General features: G+C 39.3%; 3 protein-coding genes and 1 long non-coding RNA gene across 4 annotated transcripts; 1 reads left to right on the top strand and 3 right to left on the bottom strand.

The window, feature by feature from the left end:
* Positions 1 to 43: 43 nt before the first annotated feature.
* LOC134666703 (TBC1 domain family member 19) lies at positions 44 to 9511 on the bottom strand. The gene is made up of 11 exons (XM_063523941.1): positions 9284 to 9511; positions 9055 to 9189; positions 8357 to 8531; positions 8079 to 8166; positions 6738 to 6798; positions 3897 to 4130; positions 3502 to 3639; positions 3021 to 3189; positions 1556 to 1665; positions 1264 to 1355; positions 44 to 771 (listed from the first exon to the last, which is right to left on the bottom strand). Exons 1-11 carry the CDS (start codon positions 9383 to 9385, stop codon positions 516 to 518), a joined length of 1560 nt encoding a protein of 519 aa, XP_063380011.1. The 5' UTR covers positions 9386 to 9511; the 3' UTR covers positions 44 to 515.
* A 906-nt stretch (positions 9512 to 10417) lies between these two features.
* Positions 10418 to 12903, top strand: LOC134666833 (protein yippee-like 5). The gene is made up of 3 exons (XM_063524150.1): positions 10418 to 10632; positions 11749 to 11908; positions 12576 to 12903. Exons 1-3 carry the CDS (start codon positions 10515 to 10517, stop codon positions 12658 to 12660), a joined length of 363 nt encoding a protein of 120 aa, XP_063380220.1. The 5' UTR covers positions 10418 to 10514; the 3' UTR covers positions 12661 to 12903.
* A 1372-nt stretch (positions 12904 to 14275) lies between these two features.
* LOC134666861 (uncharacterized) lies at positions 14276 to 17573 on the bottom strand. The gene is made up of 2 exons (XR_010098560.1): positions 17358 to 17573; positions 14276 to 16498 (listed from the first exon to the last, which is right to left on the bottom strand). It is a non-coding gene; the product is annotated as an uncharacterized LOC134666861 (long non-coding RNA).
* Positions 17574 to 18436: 863 nt separating this feature from the next.
* LOC134666755 (tyrosine-protein phosphatase non-receptor type 11) lies at positions 18437 to 27720 on the bottom strand. Its single transcript, XM_063524029.1, has 2 exons — positions 27419 to 27720; positions 18437 to 22833 (listed from the first exon to the last, which is right to left on the bottom strand). Exon 2 carries the CDS (start codon positions 22742 to 22744, stop codon positions 20819 to 20821), a length of 1926 nt encoding a protein of 641 aa, XP_063380099.1. The 5' UTR covers positions 22745 to 22833; positions 27419 to 27720; the 3' UTR covers positions 18437 to 20818.
* Between the last annotated feature and the right edge of the window lie 65 nt (positions 27721 to 27785).

The raw sequence follows: 27785 nt of genomic DNA, 5'->3' as shown, positions 1-27785 counted from the left end.
TATTTTTGAGCACTTTGGCAGCTCCGAGATATCTGATGGCGACGGTACCAGTAGATATTATTATGCGAGATGCAACATTACAATCAATCACCCTTATTACCTAGGCAAAAGAGTTCACATGAATTATTTAAGAAAATGATGCATTTTCTTCATTTTACAACACTTTATATGGCATTTAAAGGATTAATCTGTCCAAGAAAACACAGGGTGTAAGTGGTGTAACTAGTTGTCTGCTTCTGTAAAGTGAAAATTTGTACCAAACTAGAAGTTCTATATAGAAATAACTGCCATAAACAGAAACAAACATTGAGAAACGTTCAACTTTCAAAACTGTAAAATCGACTGGTTTATTGTTTTGAAAAAAACATTATCAACTATTGCACAAACCCAACATGTAACTGTATAACAAAACATGAACAAGTTACAATAACATATTTCCTTCAAACTGCCCAAAAACTCCTAGACAAACTTTACATTTAAAAAAAACTAATTTATTTATATTGCAACACTGGCCGCTAAGGTTTCATGAGTGCCAACTGCAGAAGCGGAATGACCGAAATTGTAGACAAATCGGCTAGCACCGCGTCTACGTTTTGCAGCGTATTCACTTGAAAGATGTTCTCCTTTCGGAAGCTCAGTATTGCCAGCGCTAAAAGTGGTAGGATTTCGAGGGAATCGTAGCCAAGTATGGCGTCCCACAGCAACAGCAGTTGGTCGGGGGGCAAGTGTCCACTGAAGGCGCGCATCAGCCATTTGAAGACCACCCTTACACTTAAACAAAAAATACAATGAAACATTATGCCTACTAAAAATTGGATAACATGAGGAATGTGTGCTTTGCATAAGATTATGGTGATATAGTTATTTAACTTATTTACGATACAAGTGCGGAAAAGAGGAAATTCGAATGCGAATTACCTATTGGCACGTGTATCGTACAACGTTTTACAGTACATATGGCCCTTTAAACTTTTGACATACGCACGAAAAGTGCTATATTACGCACTAGTGCAGGAAAATAGGACCATATGTACTGTAAAGAGTATTTCAATTAACATATATGCTACCTACATCACTACACCTTAAGTCCCCCGCGTCTGTCTGTATGTTCCCAATAAACTCAAAAACTAACTCTGTTCAGTAGTTTTCATCATTTTCCTGCGGTTTTCGATGGATTCTTGAGGAAGGTTTGTGTATAATTTGTTAACCCGTGCGAAGCCAGGGCTGGTCGCTATAATAGTATGTATTTGATAAAATACTTACGGATTTATGTTAATATTTCGAAAATGTATCCATAGCAGTGGCTCATTTGCTTCCAAAAGCCTTTCATACAGCAGACACAGTGAAACAATACCCTGCAATGTGTAAAAAATACCCAATTACACCGTTTATGAACATCAGTAGAGTCTGCGCGGAAGGAGAAGATTCGTGGAATGTAATGAATGGGGCCAAATACATATTTCCAATTTTCCATAACTCTTCTCTTTCCGAACAGATTCTATTAATTAGCTACTATAAATAATATACAGGTATATAAAGTGTGGGTATAAGTCACCTGTGGGTGAGTCGAAATGTAATGCAGTCGGTGCCAATAGCGTATGTAGAAGGCCCGGAACGTATAATACAGCTGCACCGGATCGTCGTACAGGTAACAGAATGGCGTCGCTGGAATATACATAAGTACTTAATTAGTTCATCATTCTTTCATCAAGGCTCAGCCGCTAGCCGTCAACCTCAATTTGCCACGAATACGTAGGTGGTGTGCTAACGTGACGTGCCCAAAACAAAATGCGCTCGAATATTGTTGGAAAGTGTCTTCGTGAACTAAAAGAATCTTGTTTTATAGGTAACTGCATAAACGCACGTGGAACAAGTTTAAATAATATACAGCTTTTTATTCGCTTGCGCGATGCCGTCACATTCGTTTCGACCTTACTGCTGAACAGACTAAATTTTGTATTTATTAGTGCTTATTCTCTAGAGTCTAGACTGTCTAGACAACACATATCTTCACATGAACTTCTCATAGTTTCCTTTTACGCCCAGATTTAACAGGTTATGGGCCCAGTACGCTTCCACTGGTTCCTACTTTTAGCAGGAACTGCACTCTAAGGCCCACTTGCACCATCCCACTAACCCGGGGTTAAGCAATTAATCTGTAAACTCAGTGTCAAATTGTACTGGTAACCATGGTAACTCCAGGTTTAACCGATTAACCCCGGGTTAGTGGAATGGTGCAAGTGGACCTAACAGGCATGGCTCACTCCGCGATTTCGTCGCTTTGCTACAGGTACCTAAAAGTACATCCGTTCGACCCCAATTTTGGGGTTTGCCATAAGCCGCGCGTGGCGCTGTCGCCACCTAGCGGCCATATCTGTGCTGATCGTGACAGACGCGTTTTGTTAGAGAGTGAGTCTTCTGTACCTAGTACTATTATTCTATTATGTGACTCTAATAAAGCCCAAAGTCGCTCAGGAGAATCATCAATTCGTTCATGCGTGTCAACAGACAGAGGCATAGTGAAGAGGGTTGCAGGTGGGCGGCACATGAAAAGAGGCGCCGAGACCGGTTCGACAAGAGGACGAATTCACCTGAACCTCTAACACGAAAAACGAAAATCAGAACTTCTTTAGTTGCCTCCTGCTTCTCTAACGCTCTTCTATAGGTATTCGTGTGATATAGAGGCAGATAACGAAATCGCAATTTTCGTTTTCCGCGGTGGCCCCCTGTTGCCTTTTTAAATGCATTTTTTTAATTAATGCAAGGTTGATAGCTGGGTGAGGTGAATAAGGCTGACTTGGAGAGGTGTGGCGAGGGCTGAATCGGAAACAAAAACATGTGTACCAAAGCAAGTGTTGCCATCTACCCTTCTCGTACGTTTTTTTGTGCATAGTAGGTTCTGCCATCTTGTGGGCTACTTCAGAAATTTGGAAGCATAAACTTCACATTTACGCCTCGCGCCAAAAATCTGTCCGCTCCTGTGCTGCCCTCCACAGTTTATGCACGCTCCATATACTCACCGTACATAGAGAAGCCGTGGAAGGGAATGACGCCGCTCGGCGGGAAAGCGATGAGGCGGTCGGCGGGCGCGTGGCGGCCGCGCACGGCCACCATCAGCGGCGCGCCCGCGCACCCCGCCTCCACCAGCGCGGACTGCACGCTGCAGTCGCGCGAAAAACATAGCATCACCTATACATACATACAACATAGATCAGAATAAAAACAATAAAAGTTCTCCGCGATGAAATGAATGTACCGATTTTGACAAAACATGTCTAAGAAACAGCGCTAGAAAACCTGTCTCCAAATAAAAACAAACCGCATCCAAATCAGTTTACCCTTTAAAGAGCAAACAAACCAATCTTATTATTTTTCAGCCGGAGGTTAATAAAAACGCTTGGAGATTAGGTACATCTGTCATCAAGCTTTATTGAAACGTCATCGGTAAAAAAAGCCCAGTTGTTCCATCAATGGAATAGGGAGACTATTTTGAAACGTTACCTGGTACAGGAGGTCCTCGAAGACGAAGTACTGGTCGTCATTGGAAGCAGTGAGCTGCACATCTTTGAAGATGAGCTTGTCAATCATCAGGTCTACCTCCAGAACACTCGCTTTCAGTTGGTTGAACGCCGTTACTTGCTGAAATAAAATAAATACATTTTATTCGGACTTTGCCTTTTGAGTTACTTCTGTACCAGCAGTACACGCTTCCTCCAACCCTCAACCACAATCAGGGCTTCAGATGTCGTAAAACCCAGTAGTGTTCGGAAAGAAAAGAGTCATTGAACGTATTGGGCCCCATACGACAAATCCACGACTCTTCTCTTTCCGCATAGACTCTATCACGAACCCCGGCGAGGGACTTTTAACATCAGAGTTGACAAGATTTGTTATACCTGTTGTCTCACATCAGAGCCGAGCACCAGAGACCACAGCGTAGCCCGTAGCGACTGCGGACTGCCCCTCTTGAGGTACTCCTGCGCGACAGGGGCGTAAGCCAGAGCCGCCACGCGCTCCCCTAGCCCCACCCGCTCGGCCTCCAGTGTCGCGAACCCCGGGACTTGACTCGGCATCGAAGGGTTCACGCCGAGCAGCGGCTCACCGGATGACCATTCAGGATACACTTTCCTCTGCAAGAATCCGTTGGTCAAGCTTTAGGGATTCATCAAGATACAATATCTCTAATATTGGCAATATTGTCAATGTTGTTAGGTTCAAATTAATAGCCTAAGTTAGGGTTGCCATAAGTGTGGGGGCTCAGACCGGGACATTTAACGAAAACCGGCCAAGTGCGAATCGGACTCGCCTTCCAAGGGTTCCGTACATTACACAATTTTCAACAATGTATATTTTGATGTGAAACGTGCAGTGAAATGTTTTAAAAAGATCCGTAAGGGACGCTCAAAAACTAAGTAATAAGTCCGACGCACGCTTGACTGCATATTTCTAATAGGTTTTTCTGTCATCTATAGGTAAGGAACTATTTAGTATTTTTTTTTTTAATTTTAGTAGTTTCGGAGATATAGAGGGGAAGTGGTAATTTTTTGTCTATTTACTTAAATTACTTCTAAACTATTAATCTTAAAATTATTAATAAAATATATTTGAGATTCCCACAGCTCTATCACTTGATATATAACACCATATAGTTTGCAAAACTTTGTTTATTAAGTGTCTCATTTACCCCCCAATAAGTGCCCCCTATGTTTAAAATTAATTTTAATTACGTTACATGTCCGTCTTCGGGTTATAGATTGACATAATATATGTGTACCAAATTTCTACTTGACTGTCATAAATAATGTAGGTACCTAAATGGAAACGCGAGCGAAGCGAGCGCGAAATTTTTTCGAGATAATAGTAGGTAGGTAGATTTTTAGGATTTCGTACTTCAAAAGGTAAAAAACGGAGCCCAAATAGGATCACTTTGTTGACCGTCCGGCCGTCTGTCTATCTCAATGCCCCCTACTAAATAACTATGATTTATAAACCGGGACAATTTGCTTATGGGCCGGGACACCGGGACATCATGCTTCAAACCAGGACATGTCCCGGCGTACCGGGACGTATGGCAACCCTAGCCTAAGTTAACCACTACAGGATATGTTGATCTGTCAGTGTATTCCGTTTCCAAGTAACTAATTGTATGCAGTACACAAAAAGGCAGCAGAGTCCAAAGAATTACACTTTAAAAGATTTATTTTTATGCTTATTTAATTTCGAATGTTTTTACTGAAAATTCTGCCGATATCCTACGCGACTGCGCCAAATAAGATACAAAATAGTAGTGTCCGACCGAAACATGTTTTTTTGCCGAAACCGAAACCGAAACCGAATGTTCGGCTTTGGCTCTAGTTTCGGCCGAAACCGAAACCGAAACTTTTGTAGACTTGTTAAAATCGTTGAAAAAATTGTCATAAAACCCCTATTATACACATATTATGGGGCTATCAACACCCAATATCCTTGAAATTGATGTTACTTAAGCAGTTTTTTAAGAAAATTACTAGAGTTAGACCAAGATAATTCTGCAACGATTTTGATAACAGTGCAAGTGTTATTTAAAACGTCAAAACTTCTATGAAATTATGACGTATAAATAACATTTGCACAAGTTGCGCTGCGTATGCTATCAAAATCATTGCAGGATTTTCTTGGTCTAACTTTATTCATTCACCAGTCAAGTTAACATGTAGATACAGGGTCAACCAAAAACGCGAGCGCGAAATTTTTTGTTGACAATATCGCAAGGCCGGGTACCAATCTTCACCCGGGCCTAAAAGTCTGAAGTGCCACAGTGAGGCAAACTTTCATGCGAAGTCAAAGCCGTGCTTCAGGCTTCAGGATAAGTAGTTGAGCACAGACTCCAACCAATGTCCTTTGTATTAAAAAGCGAGACCGCAGGCCGAGCATGGCGCAGGGAAGCCAAAGGCTAAGCTGAAGTAGAGAACATGTGGAACACAAACCAGTAGTAAATTGAGGTAAAACCACTAATTGAGGTAAAATTCACTTCGAAACAATTAGTCAGTGTGCGCGTTATAGGTATTGACAGCCTCTTAAGACTGCGTCCACCGTCCAGTGGCGCCCTCATTAGTGGAATTGTGTTTTATAATAAACCAATTAATTTCTGTACCTATACATGAATCAGTATAATATGTAGTTATTAATATTGTTGTCCTACTTATTCCCCAACTTTTGGTCTTATTCCGAAGTACCATTCCGTAAGTTTCGGCCCGGCCGAAAGGTTCGGCTGTTTTTTGGCCGAAACCGAAACTACAGCCGAAACATGATTTTTTAGCCGAAACTGGCCGAAACCGAACCTTCGGTCGGACACTAAACACAAACCAGTAGTAAATTGAGGTAAAATCACTAATTCACTTCGAAATAATTAGTCAGTGTGCGCGTTATAGGTATTGACAGCCTCTTAAGACTGCGTCGACCGTCCAGTGGCGCCCTCATTAGTGGAATTGTGTTTTATAATAAACCAATTAATTTCTGTACCTATACATGAATCAGTATAATATGTAGTTATTAATATTGTTGTCCTACTTATTCCCCAACTTTTGGTCTTATTCCGAAGTACCATTCCGTAAGTTTCGGCCCGGCCGAAAGGTTCGGCCGTTTTTTGGCCGAAACCGAAACTACAGCCGAAACATGATTTTTTAGCCGAAACTGGCCGAAACCGAAACCGAACCTTCGGTCGGACACTACAAAATAGTATAATTAAGCACAATTACCAATTCATCCAACGTCTTCACTTGGAGAGGTAAATGCGCGAATTCCCATTTAGGTTCATCTCTGAAAAATTACATAGCTATTTATATGTACATATAAAACAGTTTATATAGTTGTGTTAAGGTCTTTTTAGGGTTCCGTACCCAAAGGGTAAAACGGGACCCTATTACTAAGACTTCGCTGTCCGTCCGTCCGTCCGTCCGTCCGTCCGTCCGTCTGTCACCAGGCTGTATCTCACGAACCGTGATAGCTAGAGAGTTGAAATTTTCACAGATGATGTATTTCTGTTGCCGCTATAACAACAAATACTAAAAACAGAATAAAATAAAGATTTAAATGGGGCTCCCATACAACAAACGTGATTTTTGACCAAAGTTAAGCAACGTCGGGAGTGGTCAGTACTTGGATGGGTGACCGTTTTTTTTTTGCATTATGGTACGGAACCCGTCATGCGCGAGTCCGACTCGCACTTGTTTTATAAACTCGAACCCTCAGTCACATTGGCGCTCTAGAGAAAAATTACAGAATCGCCTAACGAAACTAATAATTCTTTAGTTTGGCAAGAATCATTTTTATGTGGAACACGGGCAGAGAAAATCATAGTTTTTTATTCCACTAATTATTGTCATAATTGGTTTGCCAGATATACTAATATTATACTTATGTCTTTTCCATATCTCGGGACCATGGGGTCCCGGACCTTTGGGAGGCGTACGTGGGGCCGAAGCCAACAGCGCAGAGGCCCTTTAAGACACTTTAATCTAAAAGCAAGGGATACACGTGGCGGATACCATCCCCGAACGCACAATGTGATACATCCGGGGATGGTCCCCGCCAGGTGCAAAGACTATTGCAGTGCAGCACTTTTGTGCTGCGATGGGAACTAAGGTCATGGGCTATAGATTTGAAAGTTGGATGGACTGGATAATGGGCTATGGGAGAGACTAGCGGACACCTGCCGTGACAATCAGTCTCAAAATTGTATCAGACAGGTGGTGACTCGCCAACTCATTGAGTGGGCCCCGCAATGGCCGCACGCACAGTGCGACAACAGGGCAACACTTTGGAGTGGCTGTGAGGTTGTCGAGAGGTGAGTCTGCGGTAGCCAGATCCCGGTAATCCGTTCAAGGGCCGCCGGCGTTATGACATTTTACACTTCCAACCTGGAGCATAGGTCCCGCTCTTGCGACTCCACTCTGGCCGGCCAATCAAGGCAAGCACAGAGGCGAGGGCCAGATGACAGGGCCCTCTGGAATAGGGGTCCGCGGTGTCGCCACTCACCGTCAGCTCGCCACAAGCTGCCCCCGCGGGGTTATACTTATGTTATTATTATTAGGACTTACTCTCTCGTAAAAGGAACATAACCGGATAATGTTAGTAATACTTCTAAAAAGTCCTTTGGTGCGTAAACTGGTCTGTATTTTGATAAATCTGAAATAAATTAACAATTTATATATACTTATTCAACTGAATTCACCTAAAGCAATCAGATTTTGCAGAAATGACATGCAAGCTAAGCCTAATCTGTTTTGACGAATAAATAAATCTGAGTTGCTTGTAACATAGTAGTCAATTGTGGTGAATGAAGGGAATGAAATATAATGCAATAGTAGGTAAACACCTAAGGTGTATGTGCTAAGTTCATTCCACTTCTCCGAGAGTTCATCTTGTTCACTTTGGGGCCTTATTTTTGCTAAAGAGGTCTCTAAGTCAGAACACATTGAATTTAGTGATTTGTGAATCCTTTTCTCCCACTGAGCACTCGCTTTTTGTAAAGACGTTAACGGATCCAATTTCTGAAAATAATAACTGTTTTTTTAAATCTGGTAACATTTTTAATAATAGTTATTTGTTTTACAAGAGGGCAAAGTTGTTGTTTAACTGCTCGTGCTAATATTGATACCCGAGCAAACGAAAGATTCCAAAATTGAACCACGAGCGCAGCGAGTGGTTCGAAAAATGGAATCTTGAGCGTTGCGAGGGTTTCAAAGCACGAGGGTTAAACAAAATTTGCCCCCGAGTGAAACACAAAATTTTTCACCACACCAACCCGAAGCAAATATTAAATGTAAAATATCAAACCAAATCAAATCCAAATGAATGTAATTAAATATTTATCATCCAAAATCATCATTTAAAAAGTCAATTCTACCAGCAAACATAAGAAAACAACTCAAAATTTGCATTTGCTTACTTTGCCTCACATGTGGATAAAATGCAACTTTGCTATTCGTTTTTGAAGTGCAAAGTAATTCTTTCCGAGCTGGTGTGGTGAAAAATATTTTTCAATGGAGAATGTGGGTAGGAATCGGGACTTACATTTTGCTTGGTCTGAGTTCTCACCCAATGGTACACTGTGTTTCTTAACTTTGTATCTAATCCTTTTTCTTTCATCGCTTGTTGTAAAGTTTGTTTGAAGTCTTCTTTTTTAACATTTGTCGAAGATACCAATTTCTGTAGTACGAAAATTGTTTTCATTAGAAAGCATACTACGTATATCTGTATATATATATGTATACACAATCAATTACACAACGAAAATACTTGCCTGAACGTCACTGTAAAATGATTTGTATATTGATAAGTTTTTTATCTCTTCTGCTAACTTCAGTGCAGTGTGATGAATGGCTTCATCTTTTAATTCTTCCATTTCGACTTTAACTCAATGTTTTGCATATAATTTTGTTAAATAAAGCAACAAAGACAGTGTTTATTTTTTGTAAAAAAACATTTCATATGAAGAGAGATGCCGTTGCTATGGTTACTAATAAACATATAGGACATCGTGTGGATATCGTATTCTAAATATAGTATAAGTACGAAACTATCTTATCTATACTAATGAAAAATATAAAAATAGTAGCAGAATATGAATTGTTATATCATTTCGATTAAAATATCGTTGTTCCATTCGAATTAAATACCTACCTACCCCCGCGCGGGCAGCTTTCTCGCGCAGCGAATTGCCATCGCAATCCAGCGCGGGAACGCTGCCTGCGTGTTGGGCACCCTCCCGAGCTCGGCTCCCGAGGGCACCAAATTTTGACAGGTATTTTTAATTTTTAGTTTTAGTTATTTTAATTGTAGTTAGTTTTAGTTTTATATTCCTATTTATGTCTTTTAGTAATTTATGTAATTTAATATTTTGTCAGTGCAATAAAGATTGTATATCTTCGAATTAAACGAAAAATGCAATATCATTTGAAAATCTCAACGTTCATTTCGGACCGGTTCAGAATTTTCAGTCAACTGTCACTGCTCTGTCAGTCACTCAGCTGTGGCAATTTGACCAGTGTTGCCAACTTGGCATAATTGATGCCAGATCTGGCATATTTTCACTTGCTTTGGCACCAACATTTTTCATTTAGCATCTGGCATATTTTTTAGCATAATTTAGTCTAAGCCAAGTTTGCACCAACTTGGCAGCAACAATATGCGCCATCGCCTTATGTGGTTCATATTTTCATATGAATTTTGACTTTTGTGGACGGATGGACGTCGACGGACTATATAAAGTTGGTCAAGCACATCTTGTCAGCAGAAAAAGGCGGCAAATTTAAAAAATGTATCTGTTTTAAGTATCTAATTACAAGTTGACACTTTAGCATTTTTCAAAAAACTTTGGCATAATCTAGACATTAGTCTAGCATTTTTTCTAAATCCGAGTTGGCAACACTGAATTTGACATCTATCTAATCGATTACGCAGCTCGCACGGCAGCCATACTTGTTTTGATAGGTCTGTTTTGAAAACAAAGAAGTAAAAGTCCAAACTTGAAGATGGGCAAGATATTCCTGGATCATATTGGAGGCACTCGCCTGTTCTCGTGTGCAGCGTGTGATGTAAACCTTACTAATCGTTCAGAGCTAATCAGTACAAGATTCACTGGAGCTACAGGTATTTTTTTTATAAGTTACGTGGTATTTTTAGTAAGGCCAAATTATCTTGTTTATTCATTAAGTATTTCAATCTGCGTATATAGTTTAATATCATTAAGATGGTCATTGGTCGAATTCAAACATATATTTCAAATATTTGGTTTATTGTATAAATCTACGTCATCGAAATCAAAATTTACTTATTCAAGTAATTTTACTGTACATTAAAAATTGTGTACACTATGGGCACCATAACAATTAAACTTACTTAATGACATATTTCATGTGAAAATTAATATTGTAATCATTAAACAAATATGTGCAAATATTTAATTGGGGCAATCAGTTTCCCTAAACCATTATTGCAATATCAGTTGAATATAAGCTAAGATGGCTAGCCCTGTTGGCTGACCTACTTTCCAGTAATATAAAATAATGAAATGTTGAGTATCTATTTAAATAATTTTCAAGTCCTGTATGTAATTAACTATTTAATTAACACTGGGTTGGCTGGGAAAATTATCAATTTTCACTTTTTAAATCTGATTGCTAACTTATATTTACATGTGAAGGGAATATAAGGCGCTTAGGGTCTAGTTTTTAATCATTTTAATATCACACATCTTATACCTTTAAACAAGTAATTCTTGTACATATTTATTTATTTACACATGTCAGAAACTGCCCTAACAATTTCGATGAAATTTGCTGTATCGGGGTTTTCGGGGGTGAAAAATCGATCTAACTTGGTTTTATGTCTGAGAAAACGCGCATTTTTCAGTTTTCATACGTTTTCCGAGCAAATCTCAGTGTCCGAAATATTAATCATAAAATGAAATAAATGTAAGAAAGCTCAGGTTATTGAAAAAACAAATATGGTAAGGTAAAAAATAAACAGGCGCAAACTTTTAACAACAGCAAGGTTGCAACAATTAATAAATTGATAAATTAATTTTTTAAATACTGTAAAATCCACAACTTTATAACATCTTGTTCTATTTCCACAAGACACAATTTTGCGATGATCTGTCCATGTTCAAGCTAAAAGTGAATATTATTCATTAAATTTAAAAAGAATCTTAATATACACAAGAATTTGTGTTGACTTTTAAATCATTGTCACTATCAATTCCAGGCCGCGCTTTTCTCTTCCATAAAGTTGTGAACTTGGTATACTCGGGAGTACAGGACCGGGTGATGCTGACTGGTCGGCACATGGTGCGAGACGTCTCCTGCAAGAATTGTTCCACCAAGCTCGGCTGGGTGTACGAGTTTGCTACTGAGGAAAACCAAAGGTGAAACAAATGTATACTAACTTTACGCCAGAAATAAAGCTTTAAAAATGTTAAACTTCATCATTAAGGAAAATCATGCATGTTGAAAACGATATCAGTATTGGCTATGTTATATATTTAATTTACTGGGTTATTGCCACATATAACCACCAACTTGTTACCACAAGTATAATGTAATGGTTAATTTTTTTCCCCTGTACTTACCACTGTGCGTTGGTATCGAATTAAGTTTCTTATCTGTAAAACTAAAGCCATTATTTTTTATTCAGTGTGGTTGGCAACCAAAAGGGCGACTCTTTTATAACTATGAGTGGAGAAACAAGCCCTTTTAAAATGCAATTTTATCTTTTTATCTATACCAGTGGTTCCCAAAGTTGACTGGGCTCCCACCTAACGTTTTTGTTAGGTGGGTCGCCAACGTCGCCCACCTAACAAAAACCCACTTATTGGCCGATTTGGCAGTCTTAAAAAGGGGGCATAAAATATTATTATTGGTAACGCTGATTCCCTAGTAGTTTCAGGGCCCACTCAATATTCGCTCGCGAGCTATCAATGGGTTATAGTCGCCAGTTCGTATTGTGGCTATAGCTCAATTGTAATGTACAAATATAGATATATCTATATACGAGTGTAGTCTTTTTTTATAAATGTGGTTTTGTCGTGACAGGTACAAGGAAGGTCGCGTTATCCTGGAGCGAGCGCTGGTCACGGAAAGCGACGGCATAGAGGAAATACAAGTCAACGACGATTAGATTTATACATTTATATGCCACATAGTACATACCCATGTACACTTGTTGGACAAGCATTTGAGTGCCAATCCAAATCTCTACACCAGCCATTGTTTGCAAGGCCATCAGGTATTGGTCATCTGATGCCAATTTTGCTGAAAAAAAATACCTAATATAAACACTCCATGTAGAATCGCTTGTCCAACATTATGCTTGGGGACGTAGCATTAAGTTTTAAGGCCTGTGCACACCGGCTTGCGTGTGCGTGATGTGCGCGTGCGCTAAAATGTTGGAGCCGCACACGCACACGTCACGCAAGCGGTGTGCCGTCTCTCATAACGATCTGTATACTACTACGCAGCACGCGCACGTGCACGTCACGCACACGCAGCCGGTGTGCACAGCCCTTTATGCAATACCGTGAAGTCCACGTAACGAGATAAAGAATGTAAACAAACATTAAAATTATTATTACAGATTATTGGTTAAATTAATATTATGACAGAGATAATAGTCGCTGGCTATAGCTAATAAATTCAGTCAGATTTTTTATATCTTTATCTAGTTTCTTTGGCTTTACACATATATATATTTATTTTAAATCCTATGTCTTCGCAATTCGCCGGCTATGGCGGTGAACTTTTAGATTGGTCTGCGGATAACTTAAGATAAACACTGAAGCACAAGATTTGACTAGCACACACTAGTGTCTTTTGAGCGTTGGCGTCTAGTTTACGCTATGGAAAATGGCGTCGCTGCGCAGTTCCGTCGAGCAGCATCCATGAGAGTTGATTAGACGCCGACGCTCGCAAAACGCTTGTGTGGGGTGGCTCTAAATGTTCTTTTATAACAAGTTAGTGATATTTGTAATTGGGTATACAATCAGAATCAGTATATCTTCTCTTGTTTTATTTAAGTAAAGCCTGACCAGTAATATATGATTTAATATGATAATTGTCATAGGGTGACAGGTCAGTTTAGTATGAAAAAAATAGTTCCAGTGAAATTCCGCAACGTGGCGCGTGATCATATATGTATTTCTGGTCAGGCTGTAACTAAAAAAACTTGGCACCTATTTAGATCCGAATTCTTTTGTCAGCGAAGTAGGTTGTTTTCATATTTTTGATTTCGATGGGTTTACGTTTTATTTCGGAAATATTCTGGGTACGAGCGGCGTATAAGGGGTCATCCATTAATTACGTCACACGAATTGCTAGGTTTTTAGACCCCTCCCCCCCTCCTTGTCACACTTGGTCACATTTGGCAAACCCCTCCCCCCTAGTGTGTCGTCACATTTTTTCTACGAAATCGCCAAATCGAATTAAGTAAGTACCTAAGTATTATTAATATTTTTATCAAAATATTCTTGACGATATAAATATTAGTAATTTTATAACCCAAAACTGCTTAGGAAAGAAAATTAAACGAATAAAAACGATTATCGTTTTAAAAACATGTTATTGAAATGTACAGCGAATAAAATAATTTAAATAAATTTTCGGTTACTGATGAAGTTAAAGTGACGTCACAAAGTTTGTGTCTCCCCCCTCCCCCATGTCACAATATGTCACATTTTCTTGATCCTCTCCCTCCCCCTAAATGTGTGATGTAATTAATGGATGGCCCCTAAGGTTAAATTACAAGGACTTAAGTTTTATCCTAAAGCCAATGTTTTATGTTGTGATTAAATAGATGTAAGTATTATAATTAATTTGGCGATGTTAAATTTATAATAGGTTGAGCCTATACTTTAGAGCCTATTCGAAATTTAAATTTATCATCAAGGGGCCCACAGATTACCAGTTCGCCGGACGATATGAGTCTGTCAGTTGTTCGGAGTAGTCAACAGGCCGATATCGTCCGGTGGACTGGCAATCAGTGGGCCCCTTAAGGCGTGGTTAAGTAAATACAAATTTAAAATGCTGTATTAGTTTTATTTGATCAAGCTAGAAATTAAGAGTTAATGTAAGATTGTCTACACATCAAAATAGTATGCAATAGGTCGAGTTCACAAACATCTCCATCTCTCACGTATAACTAAAAATATATTTTCCTACTCGTCGACTATAATTCTTGAATTAAGATTTCTTATTCCAAACTTCAATTGGGTATTTTTAATGTATGGGCTCCCAACTCAACTATAATATTCATCATTTAATTTTGATTTTAATTTTGATTTTAATTTTAATTTTAATTTTAATATGATAATATTTTTAATTGTAATTATTTTTATTTTAATATTTTTGTATGGGTATATTTTTTGCCTGAAATAAAATTTGATTGATTGATTGATTACGATACAGTTTAGTCAACTATAATGAAATTGACCAATCACAACTCTCCGCGATCAACAGGACGAAACCAAACCAAAGCTCAAATTAATTATTTATTTTAGGTTGTATAGTAGAAGCAATTGGTTCATAAATCAGAAATGTGACACCCTTAAAATAGCAACATCCATAGACTACAAAAACCACTTAGTGTTCCTTGTTAGTCTCCATAATCGAGAAAACAACTGTCTAAAAATTTAATTTAGCGCGGAGCAAGTACCAGGGCCTCATGAGTTACGAGAAGATGTCGTTGACCAACGCGCCGGGCGCGGCGGCGGGGGCGCGTACCAGTATGAAGGTATCGCGGGGGCTTGCGTATCTTAGCTGTGTAATATACTTTTGGTTTGGTTTGTTTGTATGATTCTACTAGTTTAAACTATTATTTATGTTGGCTCGTAGAAAAAGTATTGTATACAATAGTGATATAATCAGGCTTTTCAATCTCGTACCTGACTTAGGCAACTCAGCAAGCTTCGTTGCCTAAACACGGTACTCGACTGAAAAGCTCTCTATTATATCACGATTGTATAAAATACTATTAAACGACCTTATTGTCTGTGTCTTAGAGGCGTGTTAGCATATTTTTGGAACGTTGGCTTGTAAAGATGTCTGTGAACTCGACTGTATCTATTCTTCATGGAATTTGTGTGCCTAATTAATTCTTATATGGCAAAATCGACAATCAACATTTTATCTCTGTTCCATTATTTATATCTAACCCAAAATTGCAAGTTACTTTTTGATGAAGCCTAATAAGTAGTAAAACTACTTATTTTAACTCAATCACTGCCAGCGACCCGCTAGGCGAGTTCTCTGTTCGTACGCGCTTTTCGCTACATACGATTTTACACGTTTTATCAGTTGGGTTGCTAGCACGTAGCTCGCGTTGACAGTGAATGTGTTAAGATAAAAATATACAGGGTGCTTCCTGTAACAGGAGCAATAGATTAAACTAAAGGCTGTACTCCTCAAACTGACCAACATTTGTTCAGCAACTTTTAAAAATTATGAATCCCTTAGGCTTCCTCTTTTTCATACAAAATAAATATTGCCTTCAATGTACGCTGACATAAGTGTGTTTGACGTTACTTGTCACGCTTTTAACATAACAAAATTTGCAATACATTGCGTCTTAGAATAAACTTTAAAGTGTAATAAAAATCAAAACATGAGTTATTTTCAAAAGTTGCTGAACAAAAGTTGGTCAGTTTGAGGAGTACAGCCTACAGTTTAATTTATTGCTCCTGTTACAGAAAACACACTGTATAAAATGGTAACCATACAAATTGCCACTTCGTCCAGCGGTCGGCAACCTTTTAGCAGCCAAGGGCCACATAGTAGTTAACGGAGGTGACGCGGGCCGTACTTTGTTAATATTTATGAGTTTATGAGACATTATCGTTTGTCACTATTACATACAAAATAGCCAAGGCGGCACTCGGGCCGCAGGTTGCCGACCGCTGATCTACGACACTATTTTTCAGGAAAAACTTGTTTTATATTTTGTTTTTTTTTTTTGTTCTTATATACTTATATATACAGTGAAACCTGGTTAAGTGGGACGTGGATAAGTGAGAAACCTCTATAGCTGGGACTCATGGTGCGGTCCCGACACTTTAGCACTGAATTACCTCTGTTACTGAGAAAAAACGAACCTCTATAACTGGGATTCGTTGTTGTGATTTTATAGTCACATTTACCTCTATAAGTGAGACGGAGAGTGTATTTTACCTCTTTTACTGATACTATATTTATAAGATTACATTTTCCTAATTGTTTTTTAGAATTTTATAGGGAATTGACTTCTGTATCTGAGATAACGTCAATCTATGACCTCTATAACTTGGATTTCATTGAACGATTTCCGTATTCTTACTAACTTTTAGTCTATCCACAAATTCCGCATTTGCCTAATTGTGTCTAAACAACTTCAAACTTTGATTTAGTTAATTTATCTAAGTAGCTAAAACTACCGAAACGAAAGCTGAAATTTTGATAAGTAACACGAAAAAATTAATTTTCATTTATTAAATTTCTAATACGCAATGAAGTCCGTATCAAATTTAATTTAATTTTGATATATCTATCCATTGGAGAATCATTCAAAATAAATTCAAGAAATACAGGCTTAAAATACAGGCTTAAAACATATTTAGGGACAAGGGTTATTTTACCTTATTTAGTTTTAAAGATATTAATTATTAAATACCTTATTAACCACCTCTATAACTGAAATATACTCTATTCTCACCTCTATTAATGGAAACCTCTGTAAATGAGACAGAACTTTATCTGTACCTGGCTAACTGGGAACCTGGGTAAGTGGAAAACCTCTTTAAGTGAGACAAATTTGCTCGTCCCTTGAGATCTCACTTATCCAGGTTTCACTGTAGTATAAAAGGCCACGTTCCCACTATATCACAACGACATTTATAGTCGTCAGTAAATATATAAGCCTGTAGTAAATTATCGCTCTATATGTGAACAACTCCATTTAAAATGTACAGGGCATGACGCACGACTCTGTCGTTACGACATAGTGGGAAAGGGGCCTTGCCTGGTATTATGTTACTAAATAGAGAATTATAGAAATAAACAGTTTTAAAATAGGACATATATTTATCAATTATTTCCACGTCAGGTTTTTCCTACAGCTTACATTGCCGTGAAACTTATTTTTAGGTTCGTCATCTGCGATGAATAGATTAGAGCAGAACTGGCGAAGTAAAGATTTTGATTTCATTTATTTATAAATAATATATTTATAAATATCTTATACCGTATAGCCAGTAGGTAATAGTTTTGAGGAGCTCAAAGATTACCAGTTCGCCCATGAATCTAGTATATAACTGGATTAGGCATGAGGGGTCCCCACCCATGGCTAATCCAGTGAAATGACCGAACGGGATAGAATGTATCTTTCAGTAGGAGTAGCAACGAAAGCGCCATTACTGTTTGTCCTTGTCAGTCTCACATTTTTTATTCCCTACCGTAAATTTAAGTATGTATTATGGTTGGTAACAAATCGACCAATCATAGTGTCGTTTTGTGTATGTTTTGTCTTACCTATAGCACTCCTATAGGATCCTACGGGTTATTCCCACTAGTTACCACCAAGTTCTTACCAGTGGTAACTAATGGGAAAATAAATTCCCACCTTTTACCAGTAGTTACCACTGGTAAGAACTTGGTGGTAACTTGTGGGAATAACCCGATCCTACCTTCTATGAGTTCGCCGGACGATATTAGCCTGTCAGTTTTTCGGAGCTGTCAAATTTTGCGTTTAACTGACAGGCCGATATCGTCCGGCGGACTGGTAATTAGTGGCCCACTAATAGTTGGCCCCTTTACCCTTTACGGCCTAAACCAATAGGAGAATTTAATTGAAGATATTTCGTACCCATCTGCGTAGGGTTTTAAGTCGGTAGGAAATTTGGTGCTCATACACAACAGAACAAACTACATAATACAATATCACATTTTATTATTTATTACATCATATAACACAACATATATCTTTAGCAGATAACATAAAATTTTCTGTGTTTTTACAGCAGTTAAGCTCCGCTTTTAATATTGGAATACGGTATAAATAAAATGCCAACAACGTAATATAGTGCGGGCCGTCCAAGCGATGATGTATGTACCTACTTAACATAGACTTTGTGCGGAAACACCTAGAAGAGTCGTGGAATATAAAATAAAAACGCACCAGTACATTATATGACTCTTCTCTTTCCGAACAGATTCTAACGTAAACGGTGGCTTAACGCTATTGTACAGTGTACAGCTCTTAGTAAGGAGGGTTCCTTATTTCTCAAGTCTTGTGGGCAATCTCTTATTGTGTTATTGCACAAATGAAGAATACCTTCTCAAAAAATTGCGGATCCAGTATATATGATTGCCTTGTAAAACTGTCCGTAAATACGCGGCCGACCCGCTAAATTGCGAAATTAGAAAAATAAGGCCCACCTACAACCTTAAGGCTAATAATCAGTTTGTATTACGCCCGGGCCCGTAATGATTAGACTGCTTGAACTGACCCTACATACTATCGGCCTCAAAAGTCGTTGGACCTTTTAGAACCTTGTCATTATTCGAATTAACATGTTCATACTTACTGTCTTTAAATGCGACAAAGTCCTAAAGTGTTACAAGCTTCTTTCGACGCCGACTATACCTACATAGAATAACGGAAAATAAATTTCATACTTAATAAAATAAATATCGCACCATCCTGTGATCATCATCATGTTAGAACATGGGCCGAATTTCACAATTAATATAAGCACCTCATCTTTCTTTATGACAAGAATAATAAATCAAAAACTTACATTTAATATTAAAGTAAATAAAATATAATTACCAAAGTGATGGATTTTGTTGCGTCGATCGATACTTAAAAAACATGTTGGAAACAGAAATATGAATCTTCTTAGAAGTAGTGTTGCGAATTAAATACTCAATGTATGCGTAAAGAGAAGTTATAATACCCGAAATAAAATCGAAATATGAGACGTTATCTATGAAAAGGGACCTTATTGTCGATGGCGCTTACGCCATTATTAACGATGCTCCGATATAAATACAATGCCGCGCGACGCTGTGCGGCGTAAGCGCCATCGACAATAAGGTCCCTTTTCATAGATAATGCCCCATATAAGCAACACCTTCACCGTCCACTGGGTAGCTCTATCTATATAAAATAAATACGCGGATTGGCTGATTCACAAGGCCAAAGGGTCCATGAGCCCTTGGAATAAACGAGACCAACGGGGTCACGAGGGCTTAGGAGCTCAGAGGCCAAAGGGACTAGAGTCGGACCAAGAAAAGTCTGCAGCGGATTTGATAGCCCACGCAGTGCAAGTGTCATTTATACGTCATAATTTCATAGAAGTTCGACGTTTAAAATAACACGTGCACTGCGTGGGCTATCAAATCCGCTGCAGACTTTTCATGGACTAACTCTACGCATAATTTCCTGCAGTTACACACATAAGCCGGACCAACATTTTATATAAAAAAATCGGTTGAATCTAAAATCCAATTCGAGATCACATTGAAGCCGCGCTCGGCCTTATGTATTACGAGTATAAAACATACTTGTTCAAAACATTATCAAGTTATATACGTGCGCGTAATATAAGTAACTACATAATAGTTTCAAACTACCAAAAACCATCCTACTCCTCAACAACATTTATTTTCCATACACTTGTGTTCTGTTTACGATTTCGTGAAACAATATTTCTAACCAAATTAAATTACATATCTATAAAGTTAAACTTTTAAAAAACTATGGAAAAATCGATAACCGAGACCGCTAGCCGAGTCTCATAAAATCTTAAGAAATATGACTCAATACTCGGAACAATGGTGCTGAACGAAATAACATTCCATTAACAAATTTCAGGGATTTCCAACAGGATGTTTTTGTTGGATTACATTTTATTAACTTATTATTAATTCTAAGAATTTAGCTCGATTATAACAATATTACTATACAACTCTCGAAATGTTCCCGTTTTGTCGATTTCTATGTAAAATGATGGCTCGAATAAAATCTAACAGAAACTATGTGATGTCTTTTAGAAATCGATTAGTTACATTACTTGTGTTCAAATGTAAAAAAAAGTATTGTACACCGAATTGCGTTGCCTGTTTTGAATTTCGTTGCATTTGAAGCAAAAGTGAAGAGGTCCGCAGTGTCCGCACATTCATTCTATAAAACCAGATTCCCTTGCTTGTTGCACCAAAAAAAGAGCACCTCATGAGATAAGCTGTGTGATCGGGTCTGGCTACGAAAGTTAGTGGCGCCGCGCCACAAGTAGTCACCCGACAAGACAGCGTTATTTCCACGCGCCGAATCTCTCTACGATCTCTTTCGGGTGATTGCGCGCCTTCGAGTCCGCAGAGCCCAGCCCCACGCGCTGCTTCACCGTCTCGATGAACTCTAGCACCGCCATGTAGATGAACTTATACTGAGCCTCATTCTGCACCATTCCAGAGCGCTGGTCGCGCACCATCTGCACGGTGCGGTGGACATCGATCTCGCAGTCGAAACCCTCCTTCCTGATCTGGTCGAGGATCATGTCGATGACGATGAAGGTGCCCGTGCGGCCGATGCCCGCCGAGCAGTGCACGCATACGACGGCGGCGGCCGGTGGCGCGTCGCTCGTCATGATCTGCTGCAGGCGGTAGTTCACGTCCAGCAGGATGTTCAGCACGCGGCCGGGCTCCGACGGCACGCCGTGGTCGGGCCACGCCGTGAAGTGGAAGTGGAAGATCTGTCGCTTGACGCCCGGCTCGTCGCTCTTCGTCACCACGAATCGCCGTAGCGTGTAGTCCTGCGTCGACGACTCGAACTCGTTCACGATCGTGAACTTCATTATTGAATCTGTCTTGTTCAAATGCGGCCAGTACCTCTCGCATTTGACCTTGCCTCGTTCGATCTCTTTAGTCGTCATTATGATGACGCGGACGTCCTCCTGCCAGATCATGGACCAGAACTGGTAGATGGTTGTGGGCAGGCACCCCTGCGTGGCGATGTATGTCTTATGATATACGTGCTCGGCGACACCATTCTCTGCCTCCACCGCTGCTTTCGGTATCGTCGTGTTGACGTAGTTGGGATTCGAGGGGAGAACGCTGGGTTCGTAAGGAGGAAGCGACTTATGAGTCCCGTTGCCATACGATTTTAGACTTTCCTTGGAGCCTAATGATTTATCCTCCGTGATAGGCGTGTGATTTGGGGAGGACTTGTCTTTGCTCTTGGTAGGCGTGCCACTGCGGAGCTGCGGGCAGCCATTTTCGTTGGAGCCGTTGCAGTCGTGGTCGGCGCCTGGCTCGGTGCTGTCGCAGCGGATGTAGTTGGCGTTGATGTAGTCGGCGCCCGGAAGCGCGTCCGCCGGGATATCCCGAAGCACTACGCGGGTGTGGTCGAATGGGATGATATTCTTATACCGGTTTTTTCTGATATTCTCGGGCTTGGAGCCCTCCATGCGGTCGAACAGCTGTAGGTTCTCCATCATCTGCAGCGTCTCGAACTCCTCCCAGAAGCCCTGCTTGTAGGCCATGCTCTCTATGGGTCCCTCGTTCTCCTTCTGCAGCTGTTTGACGCGAGTCTGGAAGTGGCGGACCTGGATGCGAGTTGCGTTGAAAGGTTGCATGAGGCGCAACACCTCGCCTGTGGTCTCGACCATGGGGAAGCTCCGGTAGTGCTCGACGAGACTGACAAGGTCGGGAAACTGTTGTCCGCCGCCGACGTCGTACTTTTTGTCCTGGCGGCGAATGATGACGTGTGTGACGCGGTCGTGGGTCCTCACGGAAAGGACAAAGTCCCCGGGCTGGCGCTGGGACTCGCGAACTAGGAAGGAGCCGTTCTTCCCGTTTTCGAGCATCATCCTCTCCGCTTCTTTAGCGGTGAGCTGGCCATGGTACCAGCGTTCAGTGGTAGGATCGGCACAGTTGAGTGGAGTTTTTAATCGGATGACGTTACCGTTTTTCTCGCGCAGCTGGCCCTGGTTCTCCATGTAATACTGGACGAGCTCGGAGAGCGTAGCGAACTTCTCGCCGCCGTACAAATCGAGGAACTCCCCATTGTTCTGTATCTTGATGTGCGTGACCTCGTTGCCGCGGCGCACGGACAGCGTGAAGTCGCCCTGGTTGCTCATGCTGGGCCGCGCGAGGAAGAACCCGTCGCGGCCGCAGTCCATCAGCAGCCGCTCCGCGTCCACGCCCGTCAGCGACGGGTGGAACCAACGCCGAGTGATCATCCTATACTGGTAGCGCCACCACTTACTCTATTATATCAGTTTAGTTACCCCTTTTGCCCCTTCAAACGCCATAGATTCTCAACAATCATCTGAAATAGAAAAAAAAACATCTTTAATTGATGTCCTACTGTATCGAACTGTAACTAGATGATGAATACTAAGTTTTATGCTACGTTTCGTAGTTTTTAACAGTGAGTATCGAGTTTAGAAAGCTAATTGCCACGATTTAACCCATCAATCATTGAAATCGTCCGTTGCATGGCATGAGAACGCTATTCATAGAGTTCTACAAAATGTAACATTCACCAGTAAAACAATACAATGTAATTACTACTGAGAACTATACAGTAACCTGCTCTTTGCATAGCACTTCTATTGCGCTTTTAGACGTTATATATTCTTTGTAAATTAATATTCCAATGAGAAGAGCTATTTGACTGATACGAGTAGGTAGGTTGTATTTAAACACAGTTCAATAAGTGTGCCATTAGAGACGTCAGATGATTATCTACACGTTTTTCCTTAACCGCAAAACTATACCTAAGTGCAACTACTACCGCTAACGACAAACGATCTACATGAAACGCGCAGCAAGACCTTCAATGTCGGTGTTTATTGAAGTACAGACAGGACAAAAGGATTGCCTTGCACATTGTTAAAGATAGTTACATAGTATTAATACAATACGCTTATGAACGTCAAATAAAGCTACACCGGCTCTAACCCTACCCTACACCTCCGCCTCGAGAAGATTTAAATCCCCACTCAATTGGAGGAGGGTATCCCAATATACATATAGGATCGACAAGAAACTCGGCGGCACACATCTTTTCAAAACATTATATTTTGATCATTATATTTTCAATGCAACGTTATTTTGTAGTTCTCTCTATTTTAATATCCAGGAATTCCAAGATGCTAATTGTAACGCGCGGTTTTTTTATGCGACAAACGCAGCGTTAAAGGCATGCGTCAAGGGAATATAGGAAATATGACTATGCGCTTAACGCTCCCTTTAACGCTTAAAACAATAGGTATATGGTCATTAGATTATCTAATTCTAATGTAAAATGGTTATGCGGAAAACGAATCGCGTTTAAAAGCTGCGTTTATCGCATAAAATAACCGCGTGTTTTAGTCTCAATTTTGTACTAAAATGACATCCGTCGGAGAAATTTGGGAAATACAACAGTCACTTTAGTATCTAGTCTAAAATTTATACAGAAAAAAAGGATCAGTAGGTACAGGTACCAGGTAAATCAAACTGAAGGAGTAAATTATTGAATTAGTCTTCTAAGCTTTTATCCAACTGCAGGACATCACTAGATGGCGCTGTACTTTTATTTTCCATTCCTTACAGCTTAGCAAAAAAGAGAATAAATTAAAAAATTGGCAACACTGTAGCGTCGTCCCGTTTTCTTATATTGGTTTGAAAGGGACGACACTACAGTGTTGCCACTTTTTCATTTCTACTCTTTTTAGGGTTCCGTAGCCAAATGGCAATAAACGGAACCCTTATAGATTCGTCATGTCTGTCTGTCTGTCCGTCCGTATGTCACAGCCACTTTGTTCCGAAACTATAAGCACTATACTGTTGAAACTTGGTAAGTAGATGTATTCTGTAAACCGCATTAAGATTTTCATACAAAAATAGAAAAAAAACAATAAATTTTTAGGGTTCCCCATACATAGAACTGAAACTCAAAAATTTTTTTTTCGTCAAACCCATACGTGTGGGGTATCTATGGATAGGTCTTCAAAAATGATATTGAGGTTTCTAATATCATTTTCTTCTAAACTGAATAGTTTACGCGAGAGACACTTCCAAAGTGGTAAAATGTGTGTCCCCCCCCCCCTGTAACTTCTAAAATAAGAGTATGATAAAACTAAAAAAAATATATGATGTACATTACCATGCAAACTTCCACCGAAAATTGGTTTGAACAAGATTTGGTACGTAGTTTTTTTTTAATACGTCATAAACCGTAAACCGCAATTTTATTATGTTACTTGCTGTTACGGAACCCTTCATGGGCGAGTCCGACTCGCACTTGGCCGCTTTTTTTCCAAGCTGTAGTATGGTTAGCATCAAATAAAATATAGATAATGACGGCAAAGCGGCCAAATATAAAGATACACGTCCTTATTTCTATAGGAGCCGTCCATAAATTCGTGAGGTCTTTTTGTAGATTTTTGACCCCCTCCCACTCTGGTGAGATGTCGTGAACTTTGCCCCACCCCCTCCCTAGAAGATTTAACCTGTGAATCCATATGCACGAATGACACCACAGGAGTTCGTAGCGTCCATATAGGCTACTAATAGGCTACAATAGCTGCTTACCCTCAAGCTAGCCACATGCTAGGATATCATTATTGTCACTTAACACATTCAGTGCCGAAAACCCGAATATCGTCGGCCTAAGGGGCCATCCATTAATTACATCACACGTTTAGGGGGAGGGAGGGGGTCAAGAAAATGTGACATATTGTGACATGGGGGAGGGGGGAAGACACAAACTTTGTGACGTCACTTTAACTTCATCAGTAACCGAAAATTTATTTAAATTATTTTATTCGCTGTACATTTAAATAACAAGTTTTTAAAACGATAATCGTTTTTATTCGTTTAATTTTCTTTCCTAAGCATTTTGGGTTATAAAATTACTAATATTTATATCGTCAAAAATATTTTGATAAAATATTGATAATACTTAGGTACTTAATTCAATTTGGCGATTTCGTAGAAAAAATGTGACGTCACACTAGGGGGGAGGGGTTTGCCAAATGTGACCAAGTGTAACAAGGAGGGGGGAGGGGTCAAAAAACCTAGAAATTCGTGTGACGTAATTAATCGATGACCCCTAAATCGCAAACCTCGTAACTCCTCCGGGGGAGTTACGGGGTTTGCGACTATAAGTATTGCTGTCCAAGGTAGCAATTACCAATTTCCTTGAAATGGAGTTACGAGGTTTGCGATTTAGGCCGACGATATCGGGTATTTTATTATTTCATTCCCAGGCCGGACCACCCGATAGTCGGGATCGTGGTAATACTGCTTTATATGACGAAATTGTTGTGGCCTGGTGTGGATGTCTTGTTTGGCTGGGTGGCAATGAATATGTTAACCTCCATGAGCTAAGCCTAACATTTTGTCCACAGCTGTGCGTAACCACACATGGCTTAACACCTGTATTGATTTAATCTCGATATACCTATTAACTATACCTACTGTAGAACATTCAAATTATGTATTTATTAAAATATGTAAAAAAAAGTAATTGAAAAAAGCTATTATTCCCATTAATATAATATATGGCATATAATCATATTAATTGAATGTTCATATTCCTTCACAAATATAGAATTTTTAATTGAAGAATAGAATAGAATTTGTTAAAATTTTCTTATAGATTTACTGACAGTTTAAATATAGTAATTGAAGTGTATAATTTTGTTATGATATGACCTCCTTATAAGGGTAGGACAAAGAAGAAGACCTGCCTTTCGTGGTTGAATAAAATAATAAGCTAAAAATATAAATTATTATATGTGGCTTTCCATATTGAAAGGTACCTTAAGATAACTGCAAAATCATTTAGAAAAAAATATCAATCCTACGTATATTCCGCAGCCGGATACCAAATATTTGGCCGATGGTCAGGCCAAACATACATCTCTGGCTAAACAACTATCCGTTGCATCTCTAGTAAAAAAGGGACCCTAATACTAATACCCCGCTGTCTGTCCGTCTGTCTATCTATCACCAGGCTGTAACTCATGTACCGATAGCTAGACAGTTGAAATTTTCACAGATGATGTATTTCTGTTGCCGCTATAACAACAAATACTAAAAACAAAAAAAAAAACAATATTTAAGAGGGGCTCCCATACAACAAACAAGATTTTTTTGGCGTTTTTGCTTAATGGTTTGGAACCCTTCAAGCGTGAGTCCGACTCGCACTTAGCCAGTTTTTTTATGTTACTATGTTATAGGGCTGGTAGTATTACAGTGTATCTTGACACCGTTCTATTCTATTGGCCATTTCACCATTACTCCTACTGGCCAGTTTTCTTGGTAATAATTAATTTTGTAGTACTAATAGTGGAGAAAAACTTCTGTAATATAAATGAACCAATCTAGGTTTATTTATATACCCAATATGTATAAAAGCTGTTCAAATATTATACATTAACAGCAAATTTTGAAGCATATGAGGTTTAAATTGTATAAACTGTATAAAACAATTATATATTTAGAAGGACAGGAACTACTTGAGTTACAATTTCAACATAGAGAACCCTTCTGTTAATCTGATTACATATGTTATTCACATATAAAGCACTAACAATAGATATGTATCCTATAGCATAGCACAATACAGCTCTAATGATAAGACAACATAGTCCCAGAAAAAATATTGTACTACAGGATAAGTTGACTGAGATTATTGGGTATTAGTGATATTAAAAGGTTGAATTCAGGGACTTCAAGATAAGCACACTACAGTCTAGGGTCCCGGTATGAATAGCAATCTTCGACAGTAAATATATTGCCATCAAATACAATAAGCTTCATACCTACATGTGTATAAATAAGCGTATACTGTATATAGCACATTTTGACAAGATATAACGCATAATAAGATTTCTAGTATAACTTTACGCTAAACTTACCTCATGAAGGCACTCGAACAATAAACATTGAGTACCACAATAAATAGGAGGTTCATGGATCGAAACCTTGTTGCTATGCTGACTTTAGACCCTTTGTAACACAGTTTTCAAGGGCGTATACACCCGTACGCTGTTGCACATGGACATTCACAAACATGAAATGTACGAAATTAACAAATAGAGCGATAATGCTATGTGTGTAACGAACTAAAATGTTAAACTAAGATTTAGTAATCGAAAAACTAAATAGGATTTCATCCCAGCCTGCATTCGACTAAAATACGGAAATGTCACTATCTATTGTCATTTAAATTTTGTTTTTACTGCTGAGAGACGAAGCGAAGGAAGTTTAGACGTGAACTGTTGT

This window comes from Cydia fagiglandana, chromosome 8 (assembly GCF_963556715.1).
Source record: "Cydia fagiglandana chromosome 8, ilCydFagi1.1, whole genome shotgun sequence".
NCBI lineage: Eukaryota > Metazoa > Arthropoda > Insecta > Lepidoptera > Tortricidae > Cydia > Cydia fagiglandana.
The sequence above is the reverse complement of the archived record's forward strand: the minus strand, read 5'-3'. Positions and strand labels throughout refer to the sequence as shown.